Here is a 16,483-nt window from a genome sequence, read left to right as displayed (position 1 = left end):
CTGGTTAGTCAAACAGCATCGCATGTGTCTGAATGTAGATCCCGACATTCTGGAGATAATAACAACCAATTCGCAGCCAAAACCCAGAAACAATACCAACAGCAACACGGAATGGCGTCCACACAGGGGCCCCCGAACATGAATGTTAGCAACACACCAAGGCATTAAACATAATTGATGTCTGCACTGGCCAATAGATGTGCAAGGAATTGTTGGTTCTACAAAAGTAACCAATCAGAAGGTCTGTTCAGAAGTGGGTTGGCCAGTGTGGCGTTGTAATTCATGTTCCGGGGCGCCGCGCTCGCCACCGTTTCCTACCCTGGTGCATGGCGGTCGGACAGGAGGACTCTCTGAGGTTAGTGTAAAGTGTGTTTTTACCCAGTGTGCATTACTCTACCGCCGTCACTGGCAGAGGGACGGGGACGGCTGTAGGGACTCAGTGGTGAAATGAGAAGCACACGTCTGTTTAAATAAAGTCCTGTTGGTGAAGTCCCGCTGCTGATGTGAACATTAATGAGCTGATGGATCCCGGTTCTTGTTCTTCGTTCTCCTCCGCTCAGCGGAACGAGAGACTTCCGCGAACCCCAGATTGTGTTGGTATACATGTAGGGTCCTGTCTGACACCCCGATGACTAGGGTGGATACGGACAGGTGTAATATAAATACTGGATTGTAATACTTAGACTGCTGAGACCCCGCCGCATGATGACTAACCGAGCTATCTGTTAGCATGTGGCTAACGCCTTCACTCAGACGTTACATGGTGCTACCAGACGTTACATGGTGCTACCAGACGTAACATGGTGCTACCAGACGTTACATGGTGCTACCAGACGTTACATGGTGCTACCAGACGTTACATGGTGCTGTAGACGTGACAGTGCTGCCAGACGTTACATGTTGCTGCTATCTGTTACATGGTGCTCCTACAAGTTGCATGGTTCTACTGAACCATGTGGCTCTCGGCTGTCACCACGGTCTGGTCGGCACCAACTTGATGCTTTTAGGGTTTTCTTGAGTGAAACATGTACACACATCATCATATGACCTATTGTTTGACACCAGTCATGGTTCTGCGACAGTCGGAGATTAGTAAAACAAGTGAAAACACAAACAAAAAAAAGTGGGTGAATAGTAAAGGCTTATGTTCCTCGGCCCCTCACCTGTAGCCCCCTGGGTACTTAGGGATATGTATCTATATTTTTATAGATGGCTATCAATATAGATTCATCATAAGATCGGTGTTAGTTATAGAGCAGCGCAAAGGCAGGTCTCACCAATGCATGATGAGTCTCAAATAATACACTCTTAAAAATCTTCCCTTCCAGTGCTAAAAGTTCGGACCCTCGGGTTAAGGGTTCCCATGCAACCCAAAGTCAAATTATCTCAAAATGAATGTTCTACCTTTAATTAAAAATGAATTGGACTTGTACCGGGGGATTGGATGTTGAAGTATATAATAATATGGTTGTGTACAGTGTGTGCTTTAATATATATTTCTGTCCTCTTCCATGTCATCCCAGCTAAAGCATGCTCTTGGCCCAGATAAACCGGGACTCTCACGGCATGGCAGAGTTTCACGATGCGGACGGGCAGCAGGTTACTCTTTGTCTGACGGAGGCCGTGACGGTTGGAGGTGAGATCTTGAATCTCAATTAGCCTAAACTAGCCTATTTTCTGAACAATACTCACAGTGCACAAATCACATCTATGCAAAGCCAGTCCCAGCTCATCCATGTTATGGTTGCGCAGCTGTCTGACTGATAATGTCAGTCAAGGGATGGCCGCGGTATGAAATGTTCGAGTTTTGAATTGTGTATATTTGGATCAAAATAATTGGTTAAAACTGTAATTTGTTAACAGAAATATAGCAATAAATTGCATCAGGCCCAGTAGACTTGAATCAGATTGGAGCTGTCCGAGCTAGCAGATGTTTCTTGTGTTCTGAAGATGGAGATCAGATGGAGAGCATGGACACGGTGAGCCTGCAGGCTGTCACTCTGGCCGACGGCTCTACTGCCTACATCCAGCACGACTCCAAATCCTCCTTCTCAGACGGACACATCATGGACGGCCAGGTGATCCAGCTGGAGGACGGCTCAGCGGCCTACGTCCAGCATGTCTCCATGCCCAAAGCAGGTAACATCTGAGGCCTTGAAGGGGCCGTTCCCAGCCTTTGGGTTGGCTCCACCTGGGAGGCATGGACTATTGGAGAGAACGTTGCTGTCATCTCAGCTGGAGTTATGGGATTTATAAAAAATAAAATCGTGTTGAGTGACTGCAGTTGGCACTGCATCAACAGGTGGTGTTTGTTGATGTTCGTCATCAAGTATCGTAGCGAAATACAGTTTCTGACGTGTTTTATTTGGCATTTTGTAAATGAAACTGAGACAAACGGAAACGTATAGGGGGGATGGTTGTAGTCTTTTCACTCGGTTCTCCGTATCAACAGTAGGGCTAGAACCGAGCGAAAAGACTACAACCAACCCCCCCTTTCCGTTTCCGGTCCGGTTTCCGTTTCATTTACAAAATGCCGATTTACAAAATGCCAAATAAAACACGACAGAAACTGTATTTCGCAAAGATACTTGATGAGGAACATCAACGAACACCACTAACCACTCAATGAGTTTTACATTTCTGAGTACGAAGGTTAAGGGGTGTTTGTGAATGCCCATAGCCAGTCATTGTGAAGCAGGCAGGGGCGATTTGAAATTAGCCAAATACTGGAGACAGGACCAATATTCAAAATTTCGATGTTAACCACTCTATTTTAACCTAGACAAACCAGAAAGGGGGTTCTATGTTCAAAATACTGGAATTGTCCTTTAAGTCAAAGGTTGAGATCCAATGCAGTAGACTATCTCTCTCGTTCTGACAACTGTAGAGCAAAGATGGGAGAATGTTAATAACCAATGTTTCATGTTGTAGGAGAGGATGGCTTACACCTTGAAGACGGACAGGCAGTTCAACTAGAGGATGGCACAACGGCCTACATCCACGCCCCTAAAGGTATATACCTAGTTAGAATCTGTTTGAACTCTTCCAGCACTTTATCTGCTGCTGCTTTCTTAGCCGAGTCCCTTTGAATCTTTACTCTCAATCAAACCAAAGATGCCCTCATCATAAGAGGGGCTTCTTCGCTGAACATGTGAAGCAAACACCGGGGGCCAAACAAGACTGGACGGTGTGGAGTGAAATGATAATAACCAGTCCTCCTATACTATGTTCTTTAGTTATCTACATTGCTATGTTCACTTATTTAGCGCTGCTTTCCAATTAGTGATCACTTAAGTCAAGGATGATGTAACCCTGATGCCAAATATGGGCCTTCTTCCTTCCAATTACTCCTATTTAAAGAACACTGAAGGGAGGATTACCACTGCTGCCTATCCGTTCATCAGCCGATGATCACCCTAGTTATTATACTATCTGGCAAAGACTGCTAAGCTAGCCTTCTGGACCTCTCTCTTGTATTTGATTGCTGTGGTGTCCCCCCCCGCCCCCTCAGAGACGTATGAGCAGGGGGGCCTGCAGGAGGTGCAGCTGGAGGACGGCAGCACGGCCTACATCCAGCACACGGTGCACATGCCCCAGCCCAGCACCATCCTGGCCATCCAGGCGGACGGCACCATCGCTGACCTGCAGACGGAGGGCGGCGCCATGGACCCCGAGACCATCAGCGTGCTGGAGCAGTACACCACCAAGGTGAGTCCCGTCTGGCTGACAGAGCAGGAGGCCGACCACACACACACACACACACACACACACACACACACACACACACACACACACACACACACACACACACACACACACACACACACACACACACACACACACACACACACACACACACACACACACACACACACACACCGCACTCTCTTTTGTTTGGTTCCAGAGCGTTTGGTTTACGGAACGCTGTTGGGATGTAAAGAGAATTTCCACAAATATGTCAAAATTCATAAATGACCTACGCTAAGCTGAATCACATTTTCTTTAAATGGGCTTTGGTGAGGACATGGTATGAATCCAACATTTGGTTTGAATTTAATTGATATCAAACGCGTCTTATTAAAGTTATCTGTGTGTCCACCAGGTGGAGAATGTGGAGAATGCCCTGGGCCACTTCGGCCGAGCGGACACGGACAACAGCATCATGCGGGTACACGCATCTGCTTTTACCCAGGGCTCCACCCAGAGACGTGACAGTGGCGCTCGGCCTCGGGGCTCCAGCACCACGTTATCTGAACTGTGTCATAGCTGCTCAATGGTCATAGTGTGGCCTCTTAACCAATGGTTTGTCCCATCAGATCGTGGTTCAGGGGCAGGAGAACCGAGTGGGGAGAGTCGCGCATGTTGGGGAGAAGTCGTTTCGCTGTGAACACGACGGCTGTGGGAAACTCTACACCACTGCCCATCATCTCAAGGTGCGTGTGTGATTGTTTTGCAATCTAATTTATCTTAATAAGCTTATGAACTGCAACAATTATTTATATATATATATATATATATATATATATATATATATATATATATATATATATATATATATATATATATATATATATATAAATAATAAAAAAATAAAAAAAGGGTCCATAATATATTCATATAACATTACAATGTAATGACCCTAAAGTTGATGATAAATCAGACTGGTGGTTTTCCTCAAACCTTGTCTAAAATAACCTTTCCCTAAATTATGGTGGCTTTGGGTTCTAAACCCTCACCCTGGAACCCACCAGTAGTTAGTTAATCGATGGTCCTGAACTTTAACGTTACTAAACCCTGTTTGGTGCTCACAGCAATATTAAAGTGAAGTAGCTTGATTTGGTCATTTTTACCTGGTGTACTGTTAAAGCTCAACAGTTCCTCCACTATCAGCACAAAGCATTGTGTTCCACTGTGTTCAGGTCCACGAGCGCTCCCACACGGGGGACAAACCCTACATCTGTGAATACATCGGCTGTGGGAAGAAGTTCGCAACAGGTACCTTGACTGTCTTGATGTCATACCTTCATTCCTGTTTACTTAATATGCTTTTCACCCTAAACCTTTTGAACGCCTGAGGTAAGAGAACAATTTTGGGGTAGCAAGAAGTATGGCAGCGTTGCAGGTTGTGGTGAGTATCTGAAGCCCAGTTTTAAATGGGCCCCAAGTACAAATTCTTAAAGACTAGTAGAGATAAGCTCCGTCGTTATCGTTTCTGCTCCAGGTAAATTAAAAAAATATATTTATTATTTATTATTGCTATCTTTACGCTGACTTGCACATTTTATTCCACCTACTCCGTTTCTATTGTGCAATACGCTTTAAACATTAGTCTATGATGCAGATTTGCTCTTCCCAATCCAAGTGATATCTCTCTTGGAGCGCCTTGTGTGAAGGTTTGGAGGTGGGAGGGGGGGACAGCTCTAGCTCTTTGCTACAAACAAAAGAGACGAGGGGAAAGATGAAGGACAGAGATGGAAGGAATGCTTAATACAGGGTTTTCCATAACTTCAGAAGTTGATATGAACGTGTGGCTGTTGAGGTTAAGCCATTAAGCTACTTGGGCATTGATGTAGAACAGTGTCTTGAGTACTTGACTCAAGGCCTGAAATGCTAAATCCAATTTGTGGATCTAATGTTGGGTTATTTCTGTGCCTTTTCAGGCTATGGACTGAAGAGTCACTCCCGCACACATACCGGGGAGAAGCCTTACCGATGTCAGGAGATTAACTGCAGAAAGTCCTTCAAGACCTCTGGGGACCTCCAGAAGCACACCAGGACGCACACAGGTCTTCATCCATGGATATCAGGGTCTTCCTTTCACGTAGCAGTCGTACTTTATTAGTCCATTATACGAGTTATAAAACTGTCTTTGTTTGTCTAAAGGTGAGAAGCCCTTCAAATGCCCTGTGGATGGCTGCGGCCGCTCCTTCACCACCTCCAACATCAGGAAGGTCCACATCCGCACCCACACGGGGGAGCGTCCCTACTACTGCTCAGAGCCCAGCTGCGGACGCTCCTTCGCCAGCGCCACAAACTACAAGAACCACATGAGGATCCATACAGGTGAGCAGCACACACTTTATACTAGACCACATGAGGATCCATACAGGTGAGCAGCACACACTTTGTACAAGACCACATGAGGATCCATACAGGTGAGCAGCACACACTTTATACTAGACCACATGAGGATCCATACAGGTGAGCAGCACACACTTTATACAAGACCACATGAGGATCCATACAGGTGAACAGCACACACTTTATACTAGACCACATGAGGATCCATACAGGTGAACAGCACACACTTTATACAAGACCACATGAGGATCCATACAGGTGAGCAGCACACACTTTATACAAGACACATGAGGATCCATACAGGTGAGCAGCACACACTTTATACTAGACCACATGAGGATCCATACAGGTGAACAGAACATCACACACTTTATCCAAGACCACATGAGGATCCATACAGGTGAACAGAACATCACACACTTTATACAAGAACCACATGAGGATCCATACAGGTGAACAGAACATCACACACTTTATCCAAGACCACATGAGGATCCATACAGGTGAACAGAACATCACACACTTTATCCAAGACCACATGAGGATCCATACAGGTGAACAGAACATCACACACTTTATACAAGAACCACATGAGGATCCATACAGGTGAACAGAACATCACACACTTTATCCAAGACCACATGAGGATCCATATAGGTGAACAGAACATCACACACTTTATCCAAGACCACATGAGGATCCATACAGGTGAACAGAACATCACACACTTTATACAAGAACCACATGAGGATCCATACAGGTGAACAGAACATCACACACTTTATCCAAGACCACATGAGGATCCATACAGGTGAACAGAACATCACACACTTTATACAAGAACCACATGAGGATCCATACAGGTGAACAGAACATCACACACTTTATCCAAGACCACATGAGGATCCATACAGGTGAACAGAACATCACACACTTTATCCAAGACCACACGAGGATCCATACAGGTGAACTGAACATCACACACTTTATCCAAGACCACATGAGGATCCATACAGGTGAACAGAACAAGACAACATGCTGTGACTTTATGAAGAGTGTTTGAGCGAGTCCTTCATGGTTGGATGTGTGGAGCGCAATCTGGCCTGCGGTTGATGTGGATAGTCAAGGACCTTCCTACACAAAGACGGTACTGAAAAGTATCATAGTTAGGTCGTAGCCATGGGGATAACATTTTGTGGCACCAGGCCTCCAGTCCAGACTAACTTTATTGCATAGGAGCAATTTGGCCCCTAACCGAAAATGTAAGGGTCAAATTTAAATGGGCTTTTTCAAATTCAGCGTCACATTTTATTGAGATTCTCATCCCTCCCAACGGTTTCCACGTGTAAGCACATGCGTTCAACGAGCACGGAAGCGACAGTTTCACGGGAGTGCTCCCGTTTGTCGTGGCGCTTGACAGTATGCTGCGCCTCCTCTCTCCATTAAGAATGCATCAGCAGGCGCGACCAACGCCTCACGTGGGAAAAGCCCTTTATGGCACCTGGAGCAGCATCCTGCACGGGTTTGGGTACCCGCGGGTACTTTGGATGAAACGGGTGAAAAATAATGTACTATGTCGGGTGCGGACGCCTGAACAGCGCGGGTCGGTCGCGGGTTTTGCGATTATTATTATTTTTTTAGACTTCTCTCCAGTCCTGGAGATGTTATTCAGGAGCGGAGGAGTCAACTAAAACCATCACCAGTGGATGATGTGCTTTTTTTTGCACAGCGATCTAGAGTACCACGCCAAACACCAGATAGTGTAATTCCCCGGCGTTCCATCTAACGTGTCGAATTTTCCATCGGGTGCGGTTCGGGCGTCGATATCAATTTATAGTGGGTCTGGTCGGGTGCGGAATGCCATTTACGCTTCTGTCGGAACACGGGTCGGATGTGGTTTTAAAGGTCCCATGCCATGCCACCAGGTGTGGTGTGATTAGCCGCTACAAGCCGTTTTGGAAATCTGCCCCTTATGACTTCACAGGTGGGCGTGTCCACCTCGATGTGTGACGGATAGATGAGCAACGGATAGATGAGCAACGTTTGCTACAGTCCACTGTGTAGGCTGGTAGACTGATTTATCCAGCACACATCTAAGTGGACACGCCCACCTGTGATCTCATAAGGGGCAGATTTCCCAAACGGCTTGTAGCGGCTAATCAAACCACACCAGGTGGCATGGCATGGGACCTTAAGTATTGCGGGTACGGGTTTGCAAAATAAGACCCGTGCAGGACTCTTATTGTCACTGGCCCATTAGCCGCAGGTCGGAAGAACAAGTCAATAGTTTGCTTGCTCATGGTTCAAACGGTCGCACGTAGCAGGTTGTGAAATCTTTCTCCTTCTTTCTCACAGACGTTTACGCGCGCTCAATAGTATCTAGGACCCTCCCCCTCCACACATTGGCCACTGACAGTGGCCATTTCCTATCCGTATCACACTCATTGGCCTGCTACAGATTCCTGATTCATTGTTTACCGTGAAAAAATAAAAAATAGAGTCGCAAACTCTCAAATTTTGGTCGCAAAATGAAACCATTTGGTCGCAGTCTGGAGCCCTTGGCCCTTTCCTTAAGGGTGCCTACGGGTAGACTCAGCCATTGGGGATCCAACCTGTATCTTTCACACACACATTTTTTACGTGTAATGTTCAGAAATACTTGCTGCACGGGGTCTACTCTTGCTACTCTTAGTACAGCTGTGTTGTAAATTAACGTAGTAAAATTAGTTGAAGAGGCACGTTGCATTACCGCTGTTTGCCGGACTGTCCCTCAGCCCTTGATATGCCGTATGTGAAAGAGACTTAAGTCGTCCGGGGGCTTAATTTCTCTCCACGTTGTCACTATCACCAACCCCCCAGGGGAGAAGCCGTACGTGTGCACGGTGCCGGGCTGTGAGAAGCGTTTCACTGAGTACTCCAGCCTCTACAAACACCATGTGGTCCACACACCCTGCAAGCCCTACAACTGTAACCACTGTGGAAAGACGTACAAGCAGATCTCCACCCTGGCCATGCACAAACGCACCGCCCACAACGACACGGAGCCCATCGAGGAGGAGCAGGAGGCCTACTTCGAACCGCCCACAGGTCCGTGTTGGTCGGGTCTGAAGCGTTTGGGTGATGGGTGTTGTTTTAAGAAAGCTATTTGGTATCACAAATTACTTGACTGTCAACCGTCCTCGCTCTTTAGGAATATAAATCAGTTTTAATGCATTTGTAATCTAAAATAAAAATGTTACTGGCAATGATCCTGTCAAGTGGTGAAGGGAATGGTCAAAGCACGTTTAAAGGTTTTTATGATTTCAGACGCCATCGACGACCCCAACGTAACCTACACCACAGTGATGGAGGCAGAGGACTCTGGGTCGGAGCAGATGCCCGTGGAGACCACAGAGATCCTTGGGCAGCAGCAGCACGTTGCCCTGCTGACTCAAGAGGACGGAACCCAGCAGCAGGTGGGCTGCAGGGGTCTCCCATGGTCTGCCATGTTCTCCCATGTTCTCCCATGGTCTGCCATGTTCTCCCATGGTCTGCCATGGTCTGCCGTGGTCTCAAGATTCTCAGAAAATAACTAATCTTGAAATCTATTCCATATTGGATTCTATAGGAGAGATTGTGTTGTGCTTCAACAAGTGATTTGATCTGCCATATTTACCTTGAGATGTGTGTGAATACCGTCCTCTGTATGTGACCAGAGTATGTTGTCTTCCTCTGACTCTTCATCAAGCTTATTGGATCTCTGATCCTCTATTTCTGTGCCCTCAGGTCAGTATCTCTGAAGCGGACCTACAAGCAATGGGAGGTACCATCACCATGGTAACCCAGGAGGGAACCACCATCACCATCCCCGCCCACGAGCTGTCAACGCAAGGGGGACACTCGGTCACCATGGTGACAACGGACGGATCAGATGGACAGGTAATGAAAAGCACCCGTGCACCTTCCTCAAGGAGTGATGGATGACAAACCGATTTTATTCTTGGTTATTTTAACAATTTATACAAAACTGCCTAGTTACACTCTATGGATGAACAACTGTTCCCTAAAAAGGCAAACTAAGCCAATAATTTGTCCCTGCTCAGTACAGCGCACCAAATAGCATTGGATGACTTTGGCTACCGATCCAAAACCGCAGAAAACTATTACCTACTATGATAAAAGCAATGTTGGCGTTGATATTACGGACCAGTGGACCCGGGGCTATACGGGGAACAGATGGCCTGCTGCTTTAACCTACAGCTGGCTTGACCTCGCTGGTATCAATGCACATGTTCTGCACAATCAGCACACAGGCAAACCAATTAGGGTTGCAAAATTCCGGGAATTTTCAAAGTTGGAAACTTTCCATGGGAATAACGGGAATTTATTGGAATAAATCGGGAATTTACAAAATTAAAGGTTGGCTCTTAACAGGGGACTTAAATATAGTTGGGGAAAATATATTTTAGCATAATCTTGTCTAACACAACCAGATTTCATGCAAGTAAACTTGAATATCTATGCTATTCCTCAATCACGCTAGCACACTGCTTACTGCAGGGCTACTGAGACCACGCCCCCTACATGCACTGTGCATTCCTCCATCACACGTGCACTGATGACTTCTAGAACCCTGGACCACACCTTTGAGCCCAGAGCATATTTAACTCAAAATTCATGTTTTTGTTCTTCAATGAAGTAATAAAATAATTAGAACTTGTTAAAAGTTCTACTTACAAATAAATCTGCTAAAAAAATGTTTTTTAAGTTTTTATAGTCTTTGAATAGTTATTTTATAGTGTTATTTTACATGGATTTCTACTTATAACCAAAAATATATATATATATTTATGCTTGGATATGATGCAGTTCGATTAAATTCCTAGTTAATTCCCGTAATTTTCAGATTTTTAATATTTCCAAAATTCCCAAGCTTAACTTCCAATGGTAATATACCGGAAAGTTTCCAGAAATTTAACGGAAATTGTCAACCCCTTTGCAACTCTAAAAACAATCCAGAGACAAACCATACTGGACTATTGATAACATGTTCAGGGAACCAAACTAGGCGATGGTGTAAGACATGTCTATGGCTCAATATAAACAAATGCAAATCAAGTCCTCTCATCACTGTTGCTAGTAGAAATAAGTGTTCGGTCAATTAAAGTGCATCCTCTGACGCACATTTCAAACAGTAAACAACTTTAAAGTTCTATTTGTAGGGCATTGTAGCTAGAATAGCTTAGCATTTAGCTTGCATTGACTGTTATGTGTGTGTTGTATACAAGGTATATATCTCTCAGGCACTCTCTCACACCTCACAAGGTCCGGGCACAGGAACACGCAGACAGCTGCAGAAAACTGGCCCAACATTGGTAGATGAGCTATAACCCACAAATAAACGCACAAAATAGAATGTAAAAGACCATGATTGTACATGAGCACAATAAAGACATGAAAACTGCCTTACCGGAAAAACGATAGGGGTCGGTGGTAGACAAGGAACTTGGCTCTCAACGAACAAATCAAGGTCCTTGTGCTCTGTTCCAATGCCCTGTGGCTGTGGCGTGCTCTGAGGGTTATTTCTCTGGTTCCACAGACTTTTGTTGTCTAGGTGAATATTTGCGCAAGTTTACAATTACCTAGTGCTGTCAAGCGATTCAAATATTTAATTGCGATTAATCGCATTAATGTCATAGTTAACTCGCGATTAATCACACATTTTTTTCTATTCTAAATATCCCTTGAACTTTCAAACAAAACTCTTGTTCAGCAAAGATGGGAAATACTATAACATTTATTATTTAAACCAGTATGAATATTCCCACCGTACGTAGCCCTATACATATTACCAGGCTATCGAATTACACACGCACGCACGCACGCACACACACGGTGGCGGAGTGGTAATCGGGAGAGTCGGGAGCGCCGTCCGGCAGCCTGAGCTGTGCGCCCGCAACCTCTCACTCACTCAACAAACTGTCAACGTCGCAACCAAGTCGATTTTGTCTAGAGGGGAGTAACTGAGCGGCCCCTCCCGAAGTGGTACACCCCAGGTGGGCCTTGAACTGCGATTGGTCAGAAAGACGTAACAGCTAATGACAACATTGAACTCTCGTGCAGGGTCCAACAGAGTGACACACAAACACAAACACACACTTTTATGGAGTTTTTCCCCCGCTCCGTATCCTTGCTTGCCCCAACAAGTTTGTGCGGCGTGCTTGTTTTGTTTCCAGTGTAGATCTGGTATGGTGTTGTAGTTTATCTAGTTGTTGCTAGACAGCAGGTGAAAAAACTATGTTTGCCAAGGCAAAAGAGCGTTAATCGCGCGATGAAAAAATTAACGCCGTTAAAATTGGTTTGCGTTAACGGCGTTAATAACGTGTTAAACTGACAGCACTACAATTAACTAAAGCATTTTTTAAGAATAGGTATGCTGAGCCCTACAAATGGAAAATCATTTCATACAAAAACATGCCTTGTTTTGAAACTCTCATTGGCAAAGATGGGAGTCAACTGCCCTGTACTACGAACCTCGATTAGTGGTTTAGCGACGTTTGTTGCGCTCAAAGCCTTGGTTAGCTGGGACACGAAAGTCGATCACTTTTAGCGTCGCTGTATCACCATGGTGACTTATGCTCTCAACCAAACCTGGTTGGGAGCAGATTTTCAGCCAAGTCTATCGGGTAAGATCGGCGTGCGCAGCTTCCTAGCCCCTCCTTTGACAATGGCGTCATAACTGGGTGTTCCCGTGGACCTTGGAGCCTGTATCATACAGGGGTCTCTCCGACAGAGGCTCTTTCGGGACTGATCCCTTGGCATTGCCTGAGAATATTCTTGATGAGAGAAACAGGTTCTCATCAGAGGGTATTCTCTATTTGATCGTCCTTGTTGGAACTTATGCAGACCATGCTTGTTGCGCATTGTGTCTCCGTGAGAGAGCGGTAGAGTGGAGGTAGCGCGTCAGTCTTAAATTTCTGCATGTGGGGTTCTTCTCTCATTAAAGGTTATGGAATTATATTTGTGTGCTTGTTTCGAACTTGAACCCAAGACCGTGGCTGGCACCACGTCTATGAGGGTGAAAGGCCTGAAGATGGACCGACGAGATTTGAACCCCAGTCGCTGGTGTTCGGGTCTTACAATCCACTACGCCACTGCCGCTACATCGCAGCGGTTGAAAACATATGCAATACATTTCTTACATAGGGTGTAGTTAAAGTGAATTCCCTAAATTATAGATTAAGGCAGGTTGGACGTTGCTTTTGCATTTTGAAATCATCAGTCTATTAGGATTAATGGGGAACAATTCTGCATTTGGCATTATTTTTTTAGACAATATGCAGAATCTTTTCACTTACGAATTTACACTATCGGCTGTTTTTTGCCAGCATGCCTCCCAAGCCTTATTATGTGCAACTTTTTTAGCCCCTAGCTGTTATGAACTCCTCATAGGAGTTAATTATGAAAATCCTATGTGAGCTTTGTAGTACCATTTAACTCTGATTGAGAGTTGCGTCTCTGTCGACCCAGGTTTTCCCCAGAAAGCCTGGGTATGTTCAGCGAGGTTCGTAGTACAGTGCACATGTTTGTAAGCGTCTAGAAAAATAAATATATTTCTAGCTTTCATCGGTTAATGTTATTTGTATTATATAGATGATTTCTGTAAGTAACAAATCCAAAGCAAACTGATCCTGATTGATTTCTAAGGAGTGTCCTGTCTCCCCAGGTGGCCATCATGACTCCTGACATGAGTGCGTTTCAAACGGTGGAGGAGGGCGGATACAGCCAGGAGCACAACGTTCACCCCGTCACCTTATTGGCCACCTCCAATGGCACTCACATCGCGGTCCAGGTCAGCTGAAAGCACTCAACAACCACCAGAGTAGACTGTCCTAACTTTAATGACCTATTAAAGAACTGAACAGTTCTCAAGTGCCATAAGGATATTACCGGGAATGACGGTATAAACAAGTATCAGTTCATCACTCAGGATTAACTGGAACTACTGGTAGTTGGTTCTTCCTTTTTCAAACTCTTTCAGTAGGTTGACTTTATTAAGTAAGAGGACATATTGGTTTAACAGGTCAGGTTATCTGTTCCTCTGATCTGTGTTGAAATGTAGGAATGAGTTAATTACTGTTGGGGCTAGAGGCCCACACATGATAATCTTGTAATCTTCTTCAGCAATCCATTCCCAGTTAAACCAGTTGCTAACCAGGTATGTCCTCAGTGGTGTGGGGGGTGTTAAGTATGTTGTTGACCAAAGGTTCAACAGTGAAGACACAGGGATTATCTCATTTTAATATCCTCCTCATCATTGCCCCACAGTGCCTCTTTACCAGATATTTACTAGAGATTGATTTGATTACCTTATTTACTTTTTTTTCACACCCCAAATCTTATTCAAAGCATCATTTGTGATTGATTTGTGATTCTGTATCTGCCCTTAATCAAACAGCCCTTTGAGTAATGGTTCAAATGAAGATGTACTTTGTACCAGAACCTTCTCCAGGCCCTTCTCCTCGTGCACATGACATGCTGTAGTCATCGTGGCTCAGAACGCCCTGAAACCGTCTAGAATCACTCTAAACCACACTTAAGGGGCTTACCTGCTTTTATAAAACGAACTGAAACGACTACTAAGAATTACCCTACAAAAATAAAAGTTTCAAACTATATAGTTCCTCAAGAAAGAAGAATGGTTACCAAGCAAGACAGGCTAGCCTACTTTGAGATGGCGGTGCATTAATACAAAGAGTTTTGTTATGCGGTCCCAGGTGTGTGTTTATTTACAAAACACTACACCTTTAAATAACATCAACACAAATGTTAACACAGGCCCCCCTCCCTGATCTATGTCATGGAAATCCTCTTCAAAGCACCCCCCTCTGCCCGAGGAGCATCTTGTGACTGTCAGTCAAACCCACCATCCCTCTGCCCACCGAGAAGCGTCTTTGTCCCTTTGAAACGCTAATGGTTACCTCAACACTAATTACATGAAGTGCGAATTTGGCAGTCATATGACATTAGATTGGTATTGTTTTTGGCCCCGTTTACACGAAGGGAAAACGCAGATATTGCCACACTGTTTAGCCTCTCATTTACAAGAAAACCCAGTTTTTATCACAGAAAACGATTATTTCTAAAAACTCCGGCCAAAGTGGAGATTTCTGATAACGCCGGTTATGTGTTGTCGTGTCAACTGGGAGAAACTGGGTTTTAGGTTCTCAAGCGTCACATTAGGCACCAGAAAATGCTTAACGTCATGTGAGCGCCCGCTGTCTGTCCACACAAACGAACCTCGCGCCATATAGGGGGATTATTTGTTTATTGACATGGCGGATGCGCGTGCAGAATGATCGCAAAAAGAACAATTGTTTGACCGGTTGCCATGGTTATCTCTGGGTGGTTAATTTGCAGTTGCGGTGTTAATTAGCGATGTTGTCAGCTTACTGTTACATTAAACTGTAATCAGAAAACGCGGTTATATGCTATATACCCTATAGTATCTGTGGTATAAAGGCTGGGACGAATTTCAAATTATAAATATGTACACTTTATGTTGAAAGTATTGACCGTCGCGATTCCCAACGGATGGCGCGGTGATTATTCTTCAAAACGAGAGCCGGCAAATTGTGAAAAATGAATTAAACTATTTTGAAAGGAACATAAATTTGCTCGTGTTATTCGTTGTTGATTCAGGGGATTCTGTTTGTCTTGCATGGCTTTATCCTTCTCCCTAAACTGCCGCCCATAGGTTTGGCATAGTTATAATGGCGCTCGACACCAACTTTTTTTTGGAGGGGGGGAAATATTATTTTCTCTAAATAACCTGCTATGTATAAACATGGCCTTTTGTGTTCTCTCCTCAGCTGAGTGACCAGCCCTCGCTGGAGGAAGCCATCAGGATAGCCTCTCGGATACAGCAGGGTGAATCCCCCGGCCTGGACGATTGACCCCAGCATTCTGAACTTTACCATTAGGATCCCACAGAACCCTTCTAAGTTGACCTAGAAGGAAATTAAGTCTTCCTCCAATTTTCCACAGCTTAGCTTTTATGTGTACAGTATTTTTTTTTGATAACTGCTGTTGTGCTTTGCTATTTTGTTCCTTTATCCAAAAAAATATTGGAGAGGGGAATGATGCTTTCTAATGTTTATGGTGCATAATGCACACTCTGCAATGTACAGTTAATGCTATTTCTAATTAAAACAAAAAAATATGCAATGGCTAACTTGTTTGTTGAACTCACTCATCACATGCATGGTGTTGTATTCACTTAACAATGCGTGTAAGCAGCTTATACTCAGTGTTTGATGGGGGGGGGATTATATTAGACCTGTGATGTGATCACATCACAAAGGTGAAGGCTTTTGTTCGCGCCACATTGAAGAACCCATCACCGGTGACGTAGTACGTTCCA

General features: G+C 44.6%; 1 protein-coding gene across 1 annotated transcript; it reads left to right on the top strand.

Annotated features, from left to right (window-relative positions):
* Nucleotides 1-317: 317 nt before the first annotated feature.
* On the top strand, nucleotides 318-16,285 carry znf143b (zinc finger protein 143b). Its single transcript, XM_079743939.1, has 15 exons — nucleotides 318-355; nucleotides 1,524-1,636; nucleotides 1,951-2,139; nucleotides 2,932-3,012; nucleotides 3,512-3,708; nucleotides 4,103-4,168; nucleotides 4,317-4,433; nucleotides 4,920-4,995; nucleotides 5,661-5,786; nucleotides 5,884-6,063; nucleotides 8,941-9,168; nucleotides 9,388-9,536; nucleotides 9,847-9,999; nucleotides 13,787-13,912; nucleotides 15,933-16,285. The coding sequence occupies exons 2-15, from the start codon at nucleotides 1,531-1,533 to the stop codon at nucleotides 16,014-16,016; spliced, it is 1,878 nt and encodes a 625-aa protein (XP_079600065.1). The 5' UTR covers nucleotides 318-355; nucleotides 1,524-1,530; the 3' UTR covers nucleotides 16,017-16,285.
* Nucleotides 16,286-16,483: the final 198 nt, after the last annotated feature.

Source organism: Pollachius pollachius (genome assembly GCF_949987615.1).
Source record: "Pollachius pollachius genome assembly, chromosome: 9".
NCBI classification, from domain to species: domain Eukaryota; kingdom Metazoa; phylum Chordata; class Actinopteri; order Gadiformes; family Gadidae; genus Pollachius; species Pollachius pollachius.
This window is presented reverse-complemented; position numbering and strand designations above follow the sequence as displayed.